This window comes from Solea senegalensis, linkage group LG20, assembly GCF_019176455.1.
Source record: "Solea senegalensis isolate Sse05_10M linkage group LG20, IFAPA_SoseM_1, whole genome shotgun sequence".
Taxonomy (NCBI): Eukaryota; Metazoa; Chordata; class Actinopteri; order Pleuronectiformes; family Soleidae; genus Solea; species Solea senegalensis.
The window spans coordinates 9,759,441-9,779,487 of record NC_058039.1 but is presented as its reverse complement, the minus strand read 5'-3'; the positions used below and the strand labels follow the sequence as shown (position 1 = coordinate 9,779,487).

At 40.8% G+C, this 20,047-nt stretch overlaps 2 protein-coding genes across 8 annotated transcripts in view; both read right to left on the bottom strand.

Annotated features, from left to right (window-relative positions):
- The window catches only part of vps50 (VPS50 EARP/GARPII complex subunit), a 95,650-nt gene extending 95,397 nt beyond the window's left edge, over positions 1 to 253 (bottom strand). For 2 of the 3 annotated variants that reach the window (XM_044052606.1, XM_044052607.1), the window contains exon 1: positions 83 to 249. In XM_044052606.1, coding sequence (XP_043908541.1) covers positions 83 to 115 — 33 coding nt within the window. In that variant the 5' untranslated portion in view covers positions 116 to 249. Of the gene's footprint in view, positions 1 to 82 lie in introns of all 3 variants that reach the window. The other variant, XM_044052608.1, reaches the window with a different exon arrangement.
- Positions 254 to 2,077: 1,824 nt separating this feature from the next.
- hepacam2 (HEPACAM family member 2) lies at positions 2,078 to 17,644 on the bottom strand. Of its 5 annotated transcripts, none has more exons than XM_044051963.1 (10): positions 16,529 to 17,644; positions 14,470 to 14,761; positions 10,868 to 11,227; positions 10,493 to 10,780; positions 6,083 to 6,382; positions 4,176 to 4,301; positions 3,571 to 3,592; positions 3,443 to 3,477; positions 3,013 to 3,086; positions 2,078 to 2,905 (listed from the first exon to the last, which is right to left on the bottom strand). In XM_044051963.1, exons 2-10 carry the CDS (start codon positions 14,525 to 14,527, stop codon positions 2,795 to 2,797), a joined length of 1,374 nt encoding a protein of 457 aa, XP_043907898.1. In that variant the 5' UTR covers positions 14,528 to 14,761; positions 16,529 to 17,644; the 3' UTR covers positions 2,078 to 2,794. The 5 variants fall into 5 exon arrangements, with proteins under 5 accessions (XP_043907898.1, XP_043907899.1, XP_043907900.1 ...); XM_044051964.1 differs by having other exon boundaries at positions 17,032 to 17,644; XM_044051965.1 differs by having other exon boundaries at positions 14,470 to 14,559; positions 17,032 to 17,644.
- Between the last annotated feature and the right edge of the window lie 2,403 nt (positions 17,645 to 20,047).

The following is a 20,047-nucleotide window of genomic DNA, read 5'->3' as shown; positions in this document are numbered from 1 at the left end:
CTTAGCTAGCCGCAGCTGTCAGAGGCAAACGGCCAGCAGCAGCCGGGCCTGTGCGCCTTGTGTGTGGCGCTGCTCCGCTCACCTGCCGGGCCATGAGAGACTTGATTTTCTGCATCGTAGCTCCAGTGAGTGTCCGCGAGTGTCAGTGGACGGATACGTGAACAAAGCCACAGCTGAGTTTTGTTGTTAGCGATGCGCCTCCATCACTATGAACAGGAAGTCATGGTTGACAGTCACGTGACCGGCGAAGAGGGTAAGAAGAGGTGGCAAAGCATACTGGGAAATGTCGTTTTTAGTTGATACTATTGAGCCCTTCGCGTGACATCAATTGGCAGAATCTCCCAGGTGAAAGTACTGCAATATTTTGCATTGAATTAAAAAATGTATGTTGTTCAGTATAAAAACTATAATTAAACGTGTATACTTAAAAAGATGACTGTGATCCATGTAGTGCTTTGATTCACCACTTGATGGTGGCAATTTCACATCATAGAGTAGAAATAAATGGGAGTTAATATTAAAGAGCTGTTATATGATATTATTATTACTATTACAATCATTACTTTTATTATGATCCCTGGTCTAATGAGGCTTCGTGAACTAGCTCATGACAACAGGAAAAGCACAGGTGTCAAGGGCAATTATTCAATTACTAAACTACTCAACTATTTTGATCCTCATTAATGGTTTGAGTGTTTTTTCAATAATTAAAAGACATTTTTTAGATTTTTCAGCATCTTAAATGTGAATATTTTCTGGATGTTGTGTGGACAAAACAGGATATTAGAGAACATAATTTTTCAACAATTTCTGACATCTTATGGATCAAATGAGTGCTCGATCGTCCGAGAAAATAATCGACAGATTAATCAGTTATGAAAATAATCGTTAGTCCTGTAAATACATACATTTCAAAGAACATTTTTTTCCTCATAATATTGCTTTAACTTTTCAGATTTTGGTTGAATGACTTTCCACAGAACTTAGTTCTGTTTTGTTGCGAAGCTTCAGTCCTGTCATGAGCAAAAGTGATTGTGTCATGTCCTGCCACCTCCTCCAACTTGATGCATTGCGAGTTAATAGAACTGCCCCTGATGTAAGCGGTTCCAAATAATTAATTATTGATGCAGATCCATCAGCCTGCTCCCATTGAGTGTTATTTTGAGCAGTGTTTGGTTAAAAGTCTGGCAGGAGCTGTGAGAGCTAGTTCCTGGTTAATGATGCCCCGGGCTATTTCCAAGTCAAATGAAGGTGAGGTCACACTGTTAGGTGAACTTACTCCACTGTTGTTTGCTGCGCAGTCATCTACAGTGTCGAGCCTCTCCCTCAAAGCATACACTGAGACGGAACAGATGGCAGCCACTACCCGGAGATGCCTCCACAGAGACACGGAGGACTCAGTTGGTCAGTTCATAAACTATAATTAGAGGCAGATTCAATAAACTGCATGCTGCTATGATGGAGAGAATCATCATGATATGCATTGTACTCTGCAAAGAGTAAACAAAATACACAATATTTTAACTAGGATTTGAATTTTGACAAGTGTGCCAACATGTGCCAAAGTAACCTGCTCCAGTCTCACATACATTTCTTACTTATTTTCTTAAAGGACACATCCCTGTATCTGGTTCTCCGTGCTTGTTTTCAGTCCTCCCTTTGCCCCTTCTTTTTCTTCCACACACACACAAACTTGTTGGTCTTGTTTGTCCGTGTGTGTTTGTGTACACATTTTTATCTGCCTGTGACAAGATGTCGGCGGGAGCAGGTGGAGGACACTCGGCCACATGCTGAACCATCCATCTGTTGTGCTGCCTGTCTCCCTGTCTCTAGCCAGGTACGCGGGCTGAGAGAGAGAGAGACAAAACGCTCGGCAGCAAAGTCCAGACAACACGTACGGGCTGCACACTTGTAACAGTTTGGAGGGTTCACAGCCAGAGCATCGAACAAAAAAGCCGACTGTGAAGTCGCAGAACAACTGACAGTTTTTCCTCCAGGATCTGTGACGGAGCCAGTGTTCATTTGAAGCCCCGAAGCAGAGATTCACAAATAAAACAATAGCATGAAACAAAATGCATTGTCTTCATCTAAAAACCAGTATCTTTAATAAAGTACAAAACAAACGTGTGAATGCAAACTGTACAATAATTTAAGAATTTAAGTCTGTTTCAGCATTTCACTGTGTCACGGTTGAGCAGAACAAAATGCTACATTTGATGAGACTGAGTTCCTGTCGGAATAAATAGATGTCAGCAAAAATAACATACAGTAGAATAATACGTATAAAGAATCTGCGGTGTCATCCATGTACAATATATACAGTACATTCAACCTAAATTTATTTAATACAAGAAAATCCATTCATCATAACACTCTCTTTGAAAGGAAATGTTAAACGCAATTAATTTAGAATTCAACTTTTATGTTACATAATAATTTAAATGTAAGGGTGTAACTAAAATAAAGACGGCTACCGCTAATCTGTTTAGTAGGATTATTTTTGAATCGAAAAAGCCTAGCCATTTGAACATCAGTTATCCTCTCACATAAAAAAACAAGCCATTCATACAAACATTGTCAAGTTATTCAAAATCTGTCCAAACTCTGGACAATAGCAGTGCACGATCAGGTTGTGTAGTCGCCTTTGTTTCCTTCCTCCCTTTTGCAAACAAGTGGGCCACAAAAAAAAACAGTGTTTCAGTCTTTGAAAACAGAGACTAAGTGGAATAAAGCTACACAAGAGTCTTCAAGTGAAATGACCATACGGCAACATTTCCGCTCCACAGCGGCGAAATCACTTCAGCAAACTGTGACTGGGGCTTTCGGGAACATGTCGGATCACATCGTAAATGGTGGTGTGCATATCCTGAACGGACTCAAGGCGGGCCAGAGATCTGCATGATACCTAGAGGACAGTTGCATAGGAAAATTGACAAGTGTATTTAGTCAAAACAAGGAATTTCTGCTTCACTGGTGAAGCTAAGTTATGTCCATGCATGTCGTGTTTTATACCTGTGCAGAGTCCATTTTCCCTGGTATGGAGACAAACTCGTAGATGCCAAAGTCTTCTGTTGCATCCTCGTGACCTGTTGACACACATATGGGTTTTAATACCAGTGAATACTCACTGTCAAATTGTCAAACTGACATAATGCAATGTAACCAAGACTTATTTTTCAGCTTTAATAAATATGCTTCTAATTAGGGTTCAACTCCAGCTTAAAGAGTGAGTTTAAGGATCGGTCACACTAAATATTTTACACTTCAACCTAGGAGCAGCTGTTATTTTTTACTGAACAATGTCTTATTTTAAACAGATTGAGAAATAATAATAATAATACTAGTGTATGCTCATTGTAGCATTATTAAAACAACAAAGTACTACACTATGTTATATCGCTGTAAATATGAAGCTAGACATCTAAAGACATCTGTAGCTTACCTGAACGATGAGGTCTTTTCTGCTCGGTCAGCGGTCTGCCAAAAAACATCCAAATATGCATTTAATAAAGCAAATACAGAATGTAAATTACAGAAACAGTGAATAGTGTCTGCATTGATTCCTCTTACCTGTTGTAAATGCTCATAAGTACTGTGAGAACGGAGAGAAAGAAGGAAATAATTATTCACAAATAAAGACCACATTTTTATGTACGGCTGCTCTCACTGTGTCTCTCTTCTATTTGACTAAATAATAGATAAAGACAATTCTGTAGCAGAGGGTTTTAAAATGGGTTTTGAAGGATGATAGTTTGGTACAGTCATAGATGTGCGGCCACAAACGTCCTCTGACCTCAGGCAGTCCGGTGAGGAGCAGACATCAGAGGGCTTCACTTATTTTTAATTTCCCTCAAATCGTGTCAAAAAGGTGACATGTAACCGAGTTTTTCAGCTGTAAATATTGGATCGGAGCTGCTTGAAATAAGAAGTGTGAACATATGACAGTACAGTGCTTAACAAATGTGTTAGACCACCTGTCATAAAAATGAGAAAGCATGAATATTTAATTCATCTTTCAAAAACTAATTTAAAACAAAACAAAAAAAGGTAGGAAGTGGGTGTGACATAGTTGTGTCTCCTTAAGCTGGAGAAGAATGTTAATGTAAGTGTGGCAAAATGAGGATTTTACACCTAAAAGGATGAAACAACAGCAGCAGCGAAAGACATTGTCTTACCTCTTTTGGGATGGCAGTTTCTCCTGAGGAAGAACAGCAGCATGCAGCCAATGATGAACAACGAGCAGACAATTATTACCGCCAGTGGAGACACACCGTCGCCGCCCTGGGTGTGTTTCTCTTTGCCTGTAAACAGAAAACAAACAATAATAATGATTAATTCAAGAAAATATTGATACAGTGAAAGTGTTCATTATGTCATGGCGTGGTTTGTGGCTGTATCAATAAATCACAAATGTGTTGTGTTGTAGTAAAGACTCTGTCCACTAGTTGGCAGACATTTTTTTCATCAGAGCTTTCTTTAAAATAGACTTATTTGAAGGGAAAACGTGGCAATACCTTGCTAATATTATCCCAGCATATCAATACAGCAACCACACAATGAGATACATCATCACTGTTTTGAATAATGACCCTGTCCTACACAGACTGAACTGCAACAGCTGCTCTGTTAAGTGAGTGTGAGTGAAGAAAAAGACATGTTTCAGATACTGCATCATGTCAGGTGACCTTCGTTCTTCTTTTTCAGCACGACCCATAGGCAAATACATTTCATTTTCACCAACTTTATAAACACACCTGAGCAAAAACGACTCACAATGTTGAAAATCGCATCCAATTGGTGAAATTTGGAAAACACGTCACGGCTCGTTTTTATGAACGAAAATGAAGTAAAAGCGGGTTTAATTTTGTGACTTCTGCACAATTATCGCAACATTATATCACTACTAAAGAAAAAAATCCTAACTAAATCAACAGCACAACAACACCCCCAGGACGTCCATATAAGGAGTTGTATATCCATTTTTTTTAGCATAGCTGTATAAATCACAATATAACATATCATAACCCCTACATTCTGCCAATATAAAGCAACAGTGCTATAGATCAAGAGGAACTTATAAATGTAAATATTACATTTATAAAGATAAGCATGAACATTTTCATTGCTTAAAGTGAGTGATTGCCGACTCAAAGTCATAAAGTTGGTCGTCCGGGAGCTCTTTCACGAGTGATTCTAATAAAAAAAAAGAAAATGAATCCCATAGAAAGATGAATGCAGTCACGACTTCCGTTTACTCAATAAACTAAACAATATTTTTTTCCGACCATAGCCGGTATCAGCGCGAGCCCTTCTCGGTATCACCACGACGACATATCAACGGCGCATTCAGCACACAGAAACTCTACATGCAATAAAACTTGGTCAACAAACACAACAGCTGTCATCCTCTGTTTACTTTCCCAGCCTCTGAACTTTAATACAGGCTGCAGGGCCCTGGAGCTTAGCAACAGGAATAAAACCTGTCATATACATAACCTGTTTTTGCTTCTCACCTGTTAACACGCACACCGACTATTTATATCCAGCTGTCTAAAAGCCGATCGGTTGTTGCTGCTGAAGTGCACTTCACCTTTCTTAAATTGAAGTTAGTGACTATTTTTCACACGCATATTGCTCATTTGCATATGGAGTGAAACATTAGCATTATTTCAGCAATAATTCACATGTCCATGAACATTTTGTCAAACACCGTGCAGTGATGTGGAATAATTGGTGTCATTAATGTTCTGTACAATACAGACCAAGAAACTATTAAATTCCTTCATAATTCTATTGTATATGTTTTAAAACTTGTGTGATTTTTTTTTGTATTTACTGATTTACCCACCATTCACCCTGTTAGGCGGGGCTGGCTCTATCTAGCTCCTCCCACACAGATAAATTGGCTAAAAAAGAACAAATAAATGAACAATCGTGTTTCTACCTGAGTGCTAATGTACAGTATGTAGTGTTTAGTCTCGACCTCTTCTGCTTTTGGCATGACACACGTGTTTATCTGTGAGGATTCCCATTTTCCTGCCCACGCTCTGCTCCCTCTCCGCATGCTCCGCCCTCAACCCACCTGTTCCTAAGCCGGCGACCACCAGAGTGAACTGGGCCTCGTTCTGCTTCTGCGTCACGTTGTTGAAGGCACGACACAGGTACTCCTCAGGCTGCGCCAGTCTGTAGGACAGCACCTCTAGCCGCGGGCCCTCTGTGATGACCTGGGTTGAATTGTGGCTCTTGGAGATCCAGACATAGCTGTTGGGCGGGTTGGAATCTGCCTGGCATTCAAAGAAGGCCAGCTCTCCGGGGTTGATGGTGAACACCTCTCCTGTCCGCAGGCCCTGGCCTGAGTTCACCTCCAGATTGTACGGCCCATCTACAGGGGATTTGGGGAAGACAGTGGATTCAGAGACACAGCTATATTGTGCAATTATGTGCTGAACATCAGATATGTGAACTTTTAGAAGAACCAGGTTCCAGATCAGCACATACACCCTGGAATGGGCTCTTTGCACAGCAGCAGCCATTTTAGCATAATCATGCACTCTGAAACTGAGGAAGCGAAATGGAACTCAGCCATCACTGACATGATAATTTACACCTGAGATTTTGTGATCGTAGGTGAGACATCACAACCACTCCACCGACGCATGGCACGACAAAGACGCTCTTTTGACAATGCTAATGTTCATATTTTGGACAGAGAAGACAGGTGGTTTGAAAGAGGGTTAAAGGAAGCCTTCTATGTCCATTCAGAGTGACCTTTCTGGAACAGAAGAGGTGGTTTAAGATATCAATTGTCAGCCGCCTACAATGCTGTCTTGAGGGCCCTCCCCCAAGTTCACACCTTGACCCATGTGACTTTAACGGCACGCATGGTACTCAGGGGGAACAATGTCCCTGATGGATCACACCTTGGCTCATGTGACCTCAACAACTCACATGATGTTTATGGTAATGACCTCAGGGTGCCACCAAGGGTTTATAAACCTGGGGATTCCAGCACAGTACCCTTACTTGGTAGGCGTGGCGTTGTACCGGTGCAGTGACAACAAACAAAGACAGAATGCGACAGATCAGACAACAACAGAGGACATCGAAGAAGACGTCAAGCTTTGTATGAGAATAGACTGTGGGCGTTGAAGAAATACCAGTTGACAAAAGCTGACCGTCATGGGTCATAGCTCCACCCGTACAATACGATTATTCTGGTACTAAAAAATATGTACCGAACCAAACCAACGTGCCTTAACAGAAGTCCAGTTGCCTTTGTTTTTAGCACTTGAAGGACTACCATGAACCTTCACAGACATTTCACAACACATGTTTTAACATGTTTTCACAGGAAATGCACAGGGTTTTATAGATAACACAAACAATGGCTCCGTTCACTCCAAGTAGCCGGGCCACTGTGACACCATTAATGTAATTATTCACACACGTGCTTTTCTCACTGAGGCCTGTCGAGTTATACGAGTTCAAATAAGTCTGTGTTCTTCAATCTTTAGACATACAGCCTCGGCAGTGCAGCCTATAGTCAATCAATGAGCAAAGACGCCACCTTTAAGAATGTTTTTCTCTGCACAACCCCCAGCAGCTAACAGTGTTTTAGCAACAGAAGTTACACACTGGGGCTTTAAGGTGTTCTGTTGGTCAACATAAGGTTCAAAACATGATATAAGTATCATAAATCTGCCCATATTTGGGCTTCAAAAAATAATTTAAAAGGGTGCCTACGTGATGTCATAAAGTTTTGTTTACAATCCAGTAAAAGAATTTAAAATGGATTTTGTGGAGGGAACAAGGCTAATGCTAACTTACAGGATTGTATATGTCTGTGCACTCTAATGATAAAAGAAAAATGTAATGAAACTGCCTCCTCAGTTCAAACACACGCATTTAGGGAATGAAAAACACGCTGTCAGTTGTGCACGAACATAAAGATAAATAAAGAGTGACTGGGACAGAAACTTAGCATGATCAAACACAAAGGAGGTATTTTAACAGTTTGCAGTGGCTCCTTGCTGCAGGACTCTCCTCAACGTTGACACAAACACGCTTTTGTCTACGCAAACAGAAATGATGACAGTGATGGCAGTGCACTACTCAGTGCCAAGTTACTAGATGACACACCCACAGTTTAAATATACCAGCGAAGGAGATTGGACAAATCAACAAAGTTACCTGGCATAAATGTACGTAAAACGTGTCTTTTGTGTTGCGTCAGTACAGAAACACAATTCACGTACCCGTACTTTACATTGTTATTTATATTTCTAGCAACTTTTACTTTTACTCTACTACATTTCCTCTAACTATCTTTGTTACTCATTACTAGCAAATAAAATCAGAAGAAGAAGAGTTTTTAATGGTCTGTATTTATATAGAGCTTTTCTAGTCTTGATGAGCTGCTTTACACTATAGTTTTGCCATTCACACACTTCAACATGGGGTTAAGTGTCTTGCTCAAGGACACATAGACTAACAGAGCCAGGAATTGAACCCACAGCCTTCCAGTTGAAAGACAACTCGCCCTACCACTAAGTTTCAATGGCTCAATCCTAACGCCTCACCTTTATACTACTTTTACTTATAAAATTTAAGTACATTCTATACCAGAAAATTACTTTTGATACTTAAGGACAGGAAATGCCATATACTTTAAGACTTTTACTTTAGTAATATTATAAAAAAAAAACTCACTTCAGTCATTTTCTTGTACTTTTACTCAAGTATCGCTTAAAGGTACTTTATACAAGACTGACAACAACAAGATTACTGTAAAAAATAGAGTCTCTGAGGTTCAACCTCACACAGGAGTTTACCTGTGTATCTACGACAGTGGAGCTCTGTGAGATTATTCTACTCCCATGCAAATATTTTTCCTTATCAGCCACATGTTTTTAGTTGTCAGTTTGTGACTGACAGACATTTACATGCAACCTAGTTCTTCAAGGAGACCGGCGCACAAGAGAGCACACTTTGTACTCGCTGCAAATGTTTTTAAATCAGCAGTGAAGTTAAAAGAGAGGATTACCAATGAAGATGGACCCGCACTCGCAGTGCAGTCGCACCAACAGTTGACTACCTTTGTCTACATGGCAGGTTCACACAGGTTAATCCTATCTAATCACAAGTTAGCGAGTGATGGTAAGAGGGTCACATGCTAGACAACAAGGGAAGTAAAACAAAACCCAGAGGCTAGAGGTGCTGTAAGCTCAGCAGTGTGAATTAGATTTTTTTTGCTATTATGGATAACAACTGGTGTTCACAGCACTAATATTCACATTTAATGAATAAATATATCATTATGTATCATTGTTGTCTATAGAAACTCATATTTATCTATTTATTTTGAATGTGTAGTCGAGGTATATTGCCTTTTATAGAGTTCAGAGATTCATTTTTACATATATATATATATTTTTGCGTATTTTATTGTGCACAATAAATCAAATAAAAAATCAAAAGCAGCTGACAGTTATGGCAAATAAAAGCTTCAAATCAAGTGTATCAAGAAGTCTGAGATCCTGTATTTTTGTTCAGCTTTGAACAGGAATCCTTCTCCTCGCGCTTGACCAAATAATCAGGAATAAAATAAGTTATGCTGAAGTCATACACTGTATCAGCACACAATCTGTAGAGCCAGACTCTGTGTGATCATTCTTAAAAAAACAATCACGTTTCAGCGGCGTGAATTGGATTAAACTTGCAAAAGGAGTCACTTTCACTTTCTTATTGTCACTGATGAATTCAAAACACCAACACTGAAAGAAATGTCACTGTGCACTGATGATGACAGTCTAAAATAGTGGTCCATGTTTAATGTATATTGCTCAGTCTGGTATAAAGTATCTTTAAAGGGATACCTGAGTAAAAGTACAAGAAAATGACTTTGGTAGAAGCTGAAGTCACTTTTTATAATATTACTAAAGTAAAAGTCTTAAAGTATACGACATTTACTGTACTGAAGTATCAAAAGTAATGTTCTGATATAAAATGTACTTAAGTTGTCGAAGTAAAAGTAAAAGTGAGGAGTTAGGATGGTAGCTCAGTGGTAGGGCGAGTGGGTTGTGCGTTCAATTCCCGGCTCTGCTCCTGACCATTACCAACTCATCTACTTCTGATTTTATTTGGTAGTAACAAAGATTGTTAAAGGAAATGTAGTGGAGTAAAAGTAAAAGTTGCTAGAAATATAAATAACAAAGTAAAGTACAGACACATGAATTTTGTACTTAAATACAGGAATACAGGAAGTATTTGTACTTTACGACGCTGATATTGCTATGTGTCTAACACTATAATCTGTAATTTACCACTGGTCTGTATCTTTATATAATATGTTTCTTGTAAGCTTTGAGCTTGAGATATTTTTTATACATGACACAATACTAAAAACATCCTTCTACTTACTCTATATCATAAAAGACAACTCTTGGTGTGGAGAAAAAAGGAAGAATAAAGGTAGATACACGCATCTACTCACAGTAAACATTGAGTTCCAGGCCTCTGCTGTGTCGGCCCGGGCTGACCGGGTTGCCGGCCACACAGCGGTAACTTCCTTTGTCTTCTTTCCTCACGGGGCTAATTAACAATGTAGCGTTGCCTTTTGAGAAGTGATATCTGGTACTGGTGCCCAGCAGGACATTGTCCCTCATCCACTGGAATGCAACGCGTGTTCCTCTCTCCACAGAGCAAGTCATGGTCACATTGGCCTTGTCCTCAACAACTGCATAGGTTGGGCTCTTTGCAATGACTGGACTGGACACAGGGACTGAGAAGAGACGAAACAGTTTGACACAGTGTCCACTGAATATCAACAAGATGGTCATCATGACAGAGGATGCTAGAACCAACTCACCGTCCACTGTCACCCGCACATTTCTCTCCTCCTTGATCACCCGGCCTGTGTTGTTGTGAAACTCTATGTTGAGACTCAGATGATAATCCCCTTCATCGTCACGGTGTAATTTATGGATTGCCAAAGAAATATTTGGCACTTTAAAGAAGAGGTTGTTGCGGTACATCATGTTAGTGATCGCGTCCCTTTTGGTAAATGTCACCAATGTGGTCCTGGTGCCGCTCGACCTGGTGTGGGACCAAGTTCCCTGGATGTCAGCTTTGTCCAGTGGAAAGCGAGTCTCCACAGCCAGAAGCAGGGACTTCCCTTCAACGCCGTGATGGACCAATGAAGGTATGTAGATGAAATCAGCGCTGACCTCTGTGGTGGTGGAGATGATGTAGGAAAAGAGAAGAGGGAGGGAAAGAGTCAGTATTAATAATTCATGACTTTCTGTTTTTTTAATTTAAGATATATTTTTTACTTAAAACCCAATATTGGTTGTCATTTTATTAACCTGATCAAGTTACCACATTTAAACAATGTTGAAAAATAAGACACTGTCACCTTTTCACACCACAACACATCCACACAAGAAATATCCATGAGCTGTAAAGTACAAGACACTTATGCCCTTAGGGTCGGGTCTAATATTAGTCACACTCGTACCACTAAGCACAAAAATGTGCTTTTTTACAAAGCAAGTTATAAAAACGATTATACATTATTATAGAAAGGCGGAAGACACACACCAAAACTGGTTAACAAGGTAAAGGAACACTTACTGTTGTCTCAAACACGAACTATATTCTACTTTCATTGAGTGGATTTATTTTCACCTACAGTACATCTGACCTAAGTAGTTACATAAGAAATACTAATTCATACTTAAGATTTTACGGTTTTTGTGACGATGCCAGGATGTTTTCAGATTAAGAAAAACAGAAAATAGGAATTATTTTCAACATACTACATGCAAACACTTGCGTCGGTGCCCTCTAGTGGAAATAGTATGTTTTTCTCCATATGCCGAATATGCCAAAATGAGGCAAAGACAAAAGTTGACACCCAGATATAATAAAATGCATGAATTACACTTTTAGGGAAGATTTTGAATGGGTTTCAATGGCACAATTTTTGCGCGTAACGGTATGAGTGTAACACTTGTTTGTACACAGTCTATTTGAGCCTGACTGTATAGAAGCTGAGCTGGACATAACAAGATCTCATAAAAAATACACAAACAATATGTTTATTAACGTATGTGAAGAGTGAAAAAGTTTTTAAATTTTTAAAGATGAAGCAAGAGCCGTGTTGACTGTGAGGTCTTCTTGCAAACTAGGATATATCCTAGTCGTCAAAATGTCCAGGTCCTGAAACTGTAGTGAGTTAATATTGACCCAGATCATTACTGTGTTACTGCTGTCAGGCAAGACGGGGCCTGTCTCTTTCATCCCAAATCGCCACAAAACAAACAGCTGAGCTCTGAAGTTACTACATGACTGCTATTGCATCTCGCTGGTTACCAGGCACTTTGTTCCGCTGGTAACAGACTGAAAACAATGCTCACCTGCATGTTGACCTTGTCTGTCATTGTGAACACATTGTGAACACATATATATCTACGTCTAAATCAGGGGTGGGCAACATTTCTTTTGCCAGAGGGCCACACTGACATAAAGTAAAGGACCACAAGTAAAAGGTTTAAAGGAGACAATAGAACACAAGAAACAATGTTTTTTTTACACCCTCTATTTAAAAGTAAAAGACTATTTCAAAATAAAAGTCTGGTTGTGTTTCACTAGTTAAATGCTGTTAATGTGAAGGTGCAAAAACTGAAATGTTTGGTCTGTACTTGCAGTAGCTTTTTTATAACTCTCCACAGAGCTATCGTCTCTTCATATGTCTCACCATGTCAGACTTTGAATATATACATATATATATTTATATGTGTATATATATATGTATATATATATACATATAAGTTTTAGTACGAGGTGAATTCATTGATTGTTTGGACGCCAAGTGGAGTTAAGCAGCAGCAGCAGCAGCAGCAGCATGTGAGTAGGAAGTGCTACTGTGAAACAACAACCTTACTAAAGCCTCACACTTTTGTGTCCACAGTTATCTTTTAAAGTTAACTTCTCTTTTCTCTTATGTCACTTTGTTCAACCGCTCTGACTGTGTTGCTTCTCTTTCTCGGTTTCATCACAGAGGTGACGGAGGACATAGTAACGAAAGACTGTTCAGTGTGCTGGAACTAAAACTTTACTGAGAGCGGCAACAAGCAATTGTTTTTTACCATCATTTAATCTTTTTATTTCTTTTTTCATGAAGCGATTAGTTGACATGTTGGGAAACTGTGAACAATGTGTCCACAAACCAAAGATATCTCAACTTTGGTGCAATTAAACGATTTAAAAATCATTTTAACTGTGCAATGTGACATGAAATGTAAATTTTTGTAAGCGTACGATACACGCAAACATGTTTATCTATCTGTTAGTGATTCTCTTTTTTTAATCTTTGTAGATAAGAAAAAAAGTGTAGTCGGATAGTTACATTGCTCTCTTTGACAATAAAGATTCTGATTTTCCAGAAAATATCCACATTTAAGAATCTTAAAAGTCAGAGAATGTGTTTCTATGTATTTATTTTTCAGGAACCATTCAAACCAATGATTTGATTTGAAAATGTTGTTGTTGAGCGCAGACGCCCCCATGGCATGAGCCACTGTAACAAGGCTGCGGGCCCATTTGTTTGTGTGTGTGTGTGTGTGTGTGTGTGTGTGTGTGTATGCAGAAGTGTGCCTCTGTTTACAACAGCTGAGCTGCCATGAAAAGGAAGAATGAGGAGAAGTGTGCCGAGCCCGCTCCTCCACTGTTGTTCCCCAAACAATTAGGATTACACTGACAATGGTCTTTGAGGTGAAAGGGCACATGTGGAGACCCACAAGCACCTGCCTCTTATCGCCCTCACACACATCCAAGTTGTTTGGACACTAAATAAAGTCACGCAGCGCGTATCCGAACACCACCATCATGCGACCTCTTTCAGATAAGACAAATAAGTGCTCCTCATGGAAGGTTGATAATACAAACATCAAAGCGATGGGGAGTGTCCATGTTTGTGGGACTTTCCTGTTGGATGTATCTGGTCTTCAACTTTAGTCACTGAGTCACCAAAATGTGGCCCAGGTCACTTCTTCTTTCCATGGACTCTTAAAGCTTCACAAAACAGGCAACGGTAGAAGACGGGCTAAATTTATAAAGTCATACAGACATTTCATTTGCATTAGTAGCTTAGTTTGACCCCAATCTTGGTTCTTAGTACTTTTTAATTACACAACCCAGTTTCATTACTGCTTCTCTGACCTCGGAGTGTTTTAAAGACTATAAGACGATTTCACAACGTTTTAAGAGAACAGTTTGTTACGGTGCGCCACAAAAAAACCCAAAAAAACATAGAAAACTTCCTCAACTCACCTCTGACTTTTGCAATGCCAACCAAGCACATACAGCGACTACAGTGACTGCACCACAACAATACTCACTACTCAAGCAACAACATACCAGCGAGACACCTTAACACACATATACACACACAAACAACACCCTCCTCACCTGTGAGGATGAACAGGACAGAGCACACGCATAGAGCTGTTCTTCCTAAGGCCTCCATGGCATCTTATCCTCCTGGGATACGTGGGACTTCTGACACACAGACAGGGAGTGAGTGAGGGATGGAGGACAGAGGCGAGGAGTGGAAGAGAAATGGGAGGAGGAGGAGGAGGAGGAGGAGAGAAAATTGACTGGTTGTGGTGACAACATTTGCCAGGGAAATTAGAGGAGCTCGCTTTGGCCTGCGTGCACCTAGGCCCCGCCCACTTGACACCAGGAGGAAGAAGAGATCCACCTGTGCAAAAGATAGCACTGTAAGGTCCTCACACTCACACTCACACACACACAGAGAGAGAGAGAGAGCGGTGCCCTAAGGCTGCAGGTTTCACTTCGTCAAAGAGAAACTGTGACACAAATATAAAAGTGTAAAAGGATAGTCGAGAGCCGTCTCTTCGCACCAGCTGTCTGCTGCCTCGTCCCCTAAGGCGGTGAAACAAAGACTAAGCACAAGGACAAAGAGCTTTTAATCTGCTAACGGAATGCACTTCTGGATGACAAAATGAAAGGATAGTCGCGATCAGTTATTCTGTCACAAGTTATTTTGTGAGCACGAAATGAGACGACAGCCCGACAGAGACAAGAAGTCTCCTTTGAAAAATGCTGGAACTGTGACTTGTGGACATATGTGGTTAGGAGCACATATTATGTAATAAAGTTGGATTTATTCATCATTTAGGCATTAGATATTAAGTTGAATTAGTCCTGTGACAAATACCAAAAGCTTAGACACTATATAGTGTAAAATGTTGAGTATTTTCAGTCTGATACTGATACTGACACACGCGGCCCTTTCAGATACAGCCACTTATGCGTCATTTTAATATAGATTTTCAGCCCTCGGGGTGACGCTGCGAATGAAAAATAGAGGAAAAATGCTTGCTTAATTCCTCACAAAGATCTGTTTATGTAAATACCAGTGTTTGGTTTATTCTTAGACAAAAGTCTGTGTGTTTTTGACTCCAGGGCTTTTTTTCGCTATAAACTCTTCAAAGAAGACCAAGAATCCATGAAACGACAGTTCCAGGGCAGCGTCAGCTCTGATCCCATGCTAAACAGTCACATGCTCAATACTTAAACTATGTTTCCTCAGTGCAAATTTTTTTTTTTTTCCCCCTACATGGTCATCGTCTAAGAGGATGTGAATGTGCACGGCAGAGTGAATGAATTAGGCCATTGTGGGCTGCGTAAAATGAGTGCTGAGTTTGGTGATGGCACCATTTATCGAAGCCTTTCTTTTCTCGGCTGTCGAGTGCTCGTTGTGTCGTCGGAGGGGGAAACACAACAGTGATTACTTTGTTTTTGTATCCTATCAAAACTTCATTTCTTGGTCGGACACAAGACATGACATGGAACTATTATTAGTAGTATTATTGTTGTATTCGCATTCCAAAATGTAATTTAATTTAATTTAATTTAATACATAAACGGCAATGCTTTCATTAGCTGCTCCAGTATTAGTGGTTTTAATCTTGTACATATATGCACATTTAGCTCCTCCCTCCTTCTCCCTTGGACCTGCACTTCTCCCCTCCACCTGTAGATGGTGTCAGTGCATCATCCACTTCATCTACAAGACTGCTGGGACTTTGAGGAAGCACAGCTGCCAACCTTCTTTAACTTGTGGCCTTTCAGTTTGAAACTTGCAACACCTTGACACAAGTGGCATGTGTCTGATTAAATAGTCATACTAAAAATCAGTCACACATGGGACATATTTGTTTTGTAGAAACTTTCCTACACTGTTTTGAGTATGAAGGTAAACTTGAAAGATTGAGAGGATTGTATTGAGAAAAGTGTCTTTCAAATTGAGCAAAATAACGCACAGGATGACTAATAATAAGAGGATGCTTTGATGCCATTGATCATTTAGGCACTTTTTTTCTTTTTTAAAAGAACTGAAACTAAGAGCTGACACACAAGATAATGTGAAATGTTGAGTGTTTTCATTCAAAACAGAACAACATACTCTCTCATAAGACTTATGGAGAAACAAACAACTTACCTATTTACTGAGGGAGGATGTTTTGGTTTGCACCCTGACCTTTTGACTGGACACACACACACACACACACACACACACTCTTTGAACAAGGGTCAGTCAGAATTTCACAGCAGTGTGGATGTTCAGCTGTGACAGAACGCTTCGCATGAAATTGAGATGAAAAGTATTACGATCTGGGCCTGGCCTATGGTTCAAGCAGAGTCAGTTCCGGTACAGTAATGGTATGTTCCGGTTTTGAACCACCCCTTCCAAAAAACAGAATACGGCATTGACATTCTCACACACTCCCACACTGGAACTGGGGCCCTCTGTGCTGTGCTATAGCTGTGCTAAAACATGTCACATTTTCCATTTTGTTAGCACATTTTTTTTTCGTCTCCACTCAAACACCTGTGGAATCTTTTGCCTCCTTCTCCTCCTCATCACTGTCATCACATGTTATCACATCTTCCTCATTCTTGTGGTACTAAATCATAAAGTCAGGTTGGATGAATTACACCTACCTTAACTCCTCCTCCTTGTTTTTGGTTCCATTCCGCCTTAGTCCAACTCCTTTTTGAATTATTTACCTTTCTATCCCCGACCTTTTTATATTATTATTATTATTATTATGATGATGTTTTCCACTTCCCTCCATGTCTTCCTCTTTCCCTTCCCCTTTTCTCTTTCTTCCTCTCTTCTTGCAGCCTTGGCCTCCAGCTGCAGACGCTCAGAGCAGACACAGCACACCAGCCCACATCAAGGCCACAGTATTGGCACACGTGTGTGCATGTGTCTGGAGCAGTCGTTACAGTGGGGCCACATAGGGTGTGAGTGGCCTACTGTGATATACTGTAGGCTTTACCATGTACATTCTTGAATGTGGTTCAAATAAGAGACACCCGGTTTAGACGGTGAGGACGCCGCAGTTCAGGATGAACTCGTGTTTTTGAGATGTCCGCTCACAAAGAGGAATAATGCACAGCACTCGCGGCCTACACGCGCACAAAGTCAATCACCGCGCAGACAGAAAAGGAGAAGTGGGCATGTGCCTTTGTAGTTGGTGATAAGAGGATGTCATGCCTCGGATGACAACTTTAATTTTTTTTATTGCTGCTTCATTGTAGAAATGTAAGTCTATAACCAAGAGAGAGAGAGAGTGTGGGGTGAAGTGGAACAGTGAGGGAGTGGGAGTGGGAGTGGGTGGGGATCTCTCTCTGTGTGATTTGATTGGGTGAAAAATGTTCATTCACACACACAAGATTTATAACAGTGGGAAACACAGAATGTCAAACACACACATGCTGCACTGTGTGTGTGTGTTTGTGTGGGTGTATCTCTCATGCTTGCATATGTGCAACAGCCACACTGTTGAAATGTCTCTATATCTATGCACCGGACTGTCTGTCGCTGCCAAAGTGTAGCACCTTGACTTCATAAACTGTGTGTCTGACCCAGAGTGTGAAGGCTGAGTCAGTGCCTTTAGTGTTCTCCACCCTGAACTGTCACCATCAGTCCAAACAGTGTGAGAGTTTGAGAATGTGTGGGTGGATGTGTGTGTGTGTGTGTGTTTCCTGCTGTGACCCCTGTCTTTCTGCATCCCAGAATAAACATGTAAACATGCTCTTAGGCGCTCCGTACATTTGTGTGTCTTCCTTATGTATCCAGCTGCACGTACAGCTGTGTGTGTGTGTGTGTGTGTGTGCGTGTGTGATTGTGGCAAGAGCCTCACCCCTTTAACGCATTCCACTATCTCGTGCCCACGCATTTGCCATGTGACCTGCAGTCAATGACAGGAAATAAGCCGATGTCAAATCCTGCTGCCTGCAAAAACCCTGGTCCTCTGCTGCTTCCAGTCAAAGACTCTGCTTTGTGTGCTCAAACCCAAACACACCCACAGCACAGAGCTTAGTGTCAGTCTTAAGGAACACAAGACGCCACATTTTTAAAACCCTGTGCGCACCTTTTTCCCCCTTCACTGTCACCGCTCTTGCCTCACTTGATGAATTGCTCCCTTAATTCAAAAGATACGCACGTGGATATGACCGAGCACATGCTCACTTAAACGCAGCGGAGAGCACAGTCGCCGCCGTTGGTCTATGTGTTTATGAATGGCAGGTGTAGCGCTGATAACAAAAACCTGTCCTCAAGTGTACATAGCTGACACCCATATTCACACACAAAGATACATTATCTTGCTTCCTGTTTCGCCAGCATAGATTTCCCGAGAGAGATTAAAAATCTGAAATTTTCACTCGGCGCAGACGAGGGGGACACAAAGGGAACCTTGACTTGACTGACTCCAGACATGACGAAGTCAAATGTGTCTGCAGAGCGCAAGTGTGAAGCGGAGACATGAAAGTGCACAGTTCTGACGAGCACATGCACGTCTTTCTATAATGCCTTTCAGACACATATAGACACACCGCTTGCCCTATAGTCAGCCTATACTGTATGCCCTTAAATCACCTATACCCTATACCCTGCTGCTAACCCTAAACCTCATTTGATGTCATGGAGATTGGCCAACGTGTCCTCACAAAGACGACTTTCACCTCATTGTCCTTGCATCCACAGAGAGACACACACACACACACACACCTATGAAAAATATGTTTGCATCATACACGCCACAGACAGAATTGGCCTGTGTGTGTGTGAGTGTTTGTGTGGTTGGGTGCACGTGCATGCATACAGAGTTGAATGGACACAGCCACCTCTATGTTCTTTCCAGCAGTGAACTGTTGGCTGTGAAGAAACACCACGGTTCCAGGCTGAAAGTCGGTACTCCCAGTGCTCAGGTCTGTGCTTGTCCTCTGTGCTTCACACGGCCGTAAAAGCACGGGATAGGGGGGCGGGGGACATTTCGCTTACACCGAACTGAGGAAAAATGGGCCCGTATTAAAGCTGCAGTCTGTAACTTTTGCTGATTTTTGTTGGTCTTGACGTTATTACGATGCATCATCTGAAAACAGACAGCGCTAGTAGATCCTACCGAGGGAGCGTTTGCCTGTATACAGCGGCAGCACAGGAGCAGCTGGAGGTGGTTTATCAGTCAACTTGCTGAATGACGTTCGCGCGAGAACACTTTGCATTACCATAATTACGCAACGGTTTGTGCCATCGGAAAAAATTCCAAATGTTTCTGAAAGCTGGGAAGTTACACGTCAAAGCCAACGTGTGTGTCAAATCAGCGTCTTTGTCACCAGAGAGGAGAGAGATGGAACAATGCCTGTACATCGTTTCCATTTTTTGGCCTGTTTTTGGACATTGAGCCAAAAACTCAAACAAAGTATTAGTTATTTTTAAAATAATTTACTGTTATACCCAACATCTGGTGTTTGTGGACAACTACAGTGTTTTCCCCTTCATTTTAAATAGTTAATTCACTATTTTAACATGCAGTAAATTGTAAATATCCACCAGATATTGAAAGTTATTCTGTAAAAATGGGCAAAGGCAGTAAACTCACAGGACATTTTCTGGCCCTTTCATGGTTAAAATAAGTCCAGACAGACATTTTGAGACTTAAGAGGTTAA

Bases quoted from the DNA above. Each gene is read 5' to 3' on its own strand.
- hepacam2 (XM_044051963.1), bottom strand. From the start codon at position 14,527: ATGGAGGCCTTAGGAAGAACAGCTCTATGCGTGTGCTCTGTCCTGTTC. The intron at 3,478-3,570 runs GTAAGAGGAATC...GTTTTTTGGCAG, and splicing joins CTTATGAGCATTTACAACAG to ACCGCTGACCGAGCAGAAAA. The intron at 3,087-3,442 runs GTAAGCTACAGA...GTGTGTCAACAG, and splicing joins GAAAAGACCTCATCGTTCAG to GTCACGAGGATGCAACAGAA.